General features: G+C 56.2%; 1 protein-coding gene across 1 annotated transcript; it reads right to left on the bottom strand.

Moving 5' to 3' along the window:
* Positions 1–1,295: 1,295 nt before the first annotated feature.
* Positions 1,296–1,684, bottom strand: CkaCkLH20_12239 (uncharacterized protein; the record flags this gene model as incomplete). The annotated part of the gene is made up of 2 exons (XM_038894952.1): positions 1,296–1,357; positions 1,411–1,684. 2 exons carry the CDS (start codon positions 1,682–1,684, stop codon positions 1,296–1,298), a joined length of 336 nt encoding a protein of 111 aa, XP_038739736.1.
* Between the last annotated feature and the right edge of the window lie 1,305 nt (positions 1,685–2,989).

Below are 2,989 nucleotides of genomic sequence, written 5' to 3'. Positions count from 1 at the left end.
ATGGCACGTTAACACGCGCTCCTATCATCCGATTTGACACCTCGATTCCGTTCGCAGGCGCCAGCCACGGGCCCGAAACCACCACAACCGTGGGGAATGCTTACTATGGCGTGGTATTCCTCGGTTTCAGGGACAACGATCACAGGCCTGCGCGCCTGACCCAGATTTCGTCCTTTTCGGGTCTCACGGCTACGCCTTTTGGCAAGACACAAACCCGTGAGAACATGGCCCCGGCAGTATCAGCGTCAGCCTCGGCTAGCCGAGACAACGCACGGCATCAGACCCCAGGTTTCGGCAGTTCGAGAATTGGCTTCAGCGGGCTGGGTAAAAGAAGACAGAAGACGGCGGAACATGTCATGCGCTTGAGCCACGATCTTGGCTGCGGTGATGCTGACTTTGGTACTTGGCGGCCTGTTGCTCCGGATTCTCTCTTCGTTACGTCACCTTGCCCTTCTGACGTTGGCTCTTCAAGGCATCGACACATCGGCTGCCATGCCTTTGAATACGGCAGCGACAAATCGACCTGCACGACGATCGCCGTCGCCGTGTCCCATCCATCTTTACCGCCATGCCTTCGTCTAACAACCAAGATGTACGTATCTGCCTTCGCTTTCTGGTGCAATGCGTGTCTCGCTCACATATAGCGACAGTTGGCCTGCAGTTGTGCCCTCGCAACGCTGGCGACGGGCAATACGCGGCATGTCTGGGCTATCATGTACCTGCGCCATGTTCCTTCATCATCGTCGTCAGCTATCTGCGCAATCGTGCGGACGCCACGCCGGGCGGAGTTTTCGCCGCACTATTCGCCTCGGCCGGCCAGATCGTGCCGAAGCCCTGAGTTAAACCCTCTCATGCGACCGCATGCGGCAAACACGCTCAAGACTAGGGGTTGCAAGTTCGGAGTCTGCAAGGTCCGGAGCCTGAGAGGAAACAACGGCGGCGAGGTGGTGTACGTGGAAGAGAGTCGGGCATTGCAGGACGATCAGTAGGATGGTGTCAAGTCTAGTCGGGGGAGCATGCGGAAGCTTTGCTCAACATCGTCTCAACGAGACGGAAGATGGGGTCCAAGAGAACGACGGCCTGCGACCCAGAGCCCAATATGACAGAGGCAACGAGCGGCACCGCGCCACCGCCATGGCCTTGGCTTCGATGAAGACGACGACAACGACGACAGCAGCTACAATAACAACGTCGACAATAGAGGAGGTGGTGGGGTTGGGTCGGAAGACTGGGCAACAAGGATTTACACGCTGTGCCTCACTTGGTCGACTTCAAACGGAACATTGACCGCAGAATCACGGCGCCTCGTTGACGGCGGCGGCGGTATACGGATGCGGCATGAGAGAAGGCTTGGAAGCTGCAGGCGCATTGGCTTGACGGGGTCGAGACATCTCATCTGCCCTGACTTACCCGCCGCCCCCTCTTGCTCACCAATGCTCTCGGGCTCCTGCGACTGCCGATGATGCTGTTTTGGGAGCTCTCCCTGCACGACGTTGTCCTCGAAAGCATCGTAAGTCGTGACCCTAGTTGTTGGGTCGGTCTCACGGTGGCGGTTGCTAATCTGGCTTAAGGATCCGCGCCCTCTGGACGTGCTCACCGGTGACGGACTGTCGGCGCAGCTGGGACTCTTGGTCGGTTGCCGCAAAGGCCAGAATCTGGGGCGCGGGGAGTTGGTAGTCGTCATGGTTCTCCCACCTTTGGACGATGCCGTAAATGGGTTGACGACGAGAGCAGGCGTTTGGAACGTGGTTCCTAGCACTGGGACTGTCAGCGACAGGGCAGTGAGTGTGAAGAGATTTCATCCATTGAAGCAAGTTTGATATCTCCTTTCCAGTCTTTCGACCATGGAGCTAATTGCCGCCTATCAGGAGTCTCTCGTCGAGATTCATACGGAGGAACATTCAATACGACCAACCAAATTTCTGCCACGATTCACGCGAATAAGCTCGCTTCATGAGATGCAGCAAAGGTATGTGATATTCGGCAATTTTACACCGCCATGCAATCCTTCCCTCGTCTTCTATTACCTTCTTCGGCTTTGACAGCCTCTTCTACCTCATGACATGCATGCTAACCGATGTCAGTTACCACTCTGGAGCGCCAACCAGCACATCCTCTCCACGAGATTCAACGACACGAGCAGACAGCGCCAGCTACGCCAAGAATCATTTCACCCGAACAAGACTATTCCCCACACCCTCCCTATCTAATTGTCTCCTGCACCTCCGACGAAAAAGCCACGAGATTTAAGCGAGCAACTCAGGAAACTGTTGCGATAATCCTCGGATGCTGTTCTAGGGATGCTGCGGAATAAACTTCTCTGCCGCGTCCGCCTCGCAGAGCCGTGCCGTTGCAAGGCATCGAGGCTAATGGAACGCTTAACGACGCTCGGAGGGCAGACTTCGGCATTCATGAGGTGTGCCACGAGCAGGCTGGTAGTTCAGATGCCACTGGATTTGACGAGGACGAGCGCATGGCGGCGGAGGCACACAACAAATGGTTACAGGAGCCTCATCTGATCGACGTTGTGGCGCATTGTTTGCATACGGCGGCGGTTCTTGGGAGATCTCGTGTCTACAGACGTCGGCTGGGCAAGCCATACCACCAAATCCTCACAGAGGCTCCTATCGAGGAAGACTTCTGTTGGCTGCCCAAGGCCGACTTCTTCAACAGCAAGATATGAACCAGCCGCGGGACTGGCCACTGCTCTTTTCGCTAAAAAGCCGGATACCACTAGGATCGCCATCAGCCTCGTCAAGTAAGCAGCTATCGAATGCATTGTGGATGCTGCCGTCACATCGCCCTCCCAATAGCAGCCATTTCAGGTGGCAGGCGAAGGAAACTTACCGCCAATCACGAATGGCAGGTCGAACTTGGCGACTCGCTCTACAACAACCTTGTTCCTCCAGAGGCAACATGCCCCCACCGCTGTGGCGCAACGAGATCTTCGTGGCAGAGATCCAGGAACTCACCGACGCCGAAATCTCCC

This window comes from Colletotrichum karsti (genome assembly GCF_011947395.1).
Source record: "Colletotrichum karsti strain CkLH20 chromosome Unknown Scaffold56, whole genome shotgun sequence".
NCBI lineage: Eukaryota > Fungi > Ascomycota > Sordariomycetes > Glomerellales > Glomerellaceae > Colletotrichum > Colletotrichum karsti.
This window is presented reverse-complemented; position numbering and strand designations above follow the sequence as displayed.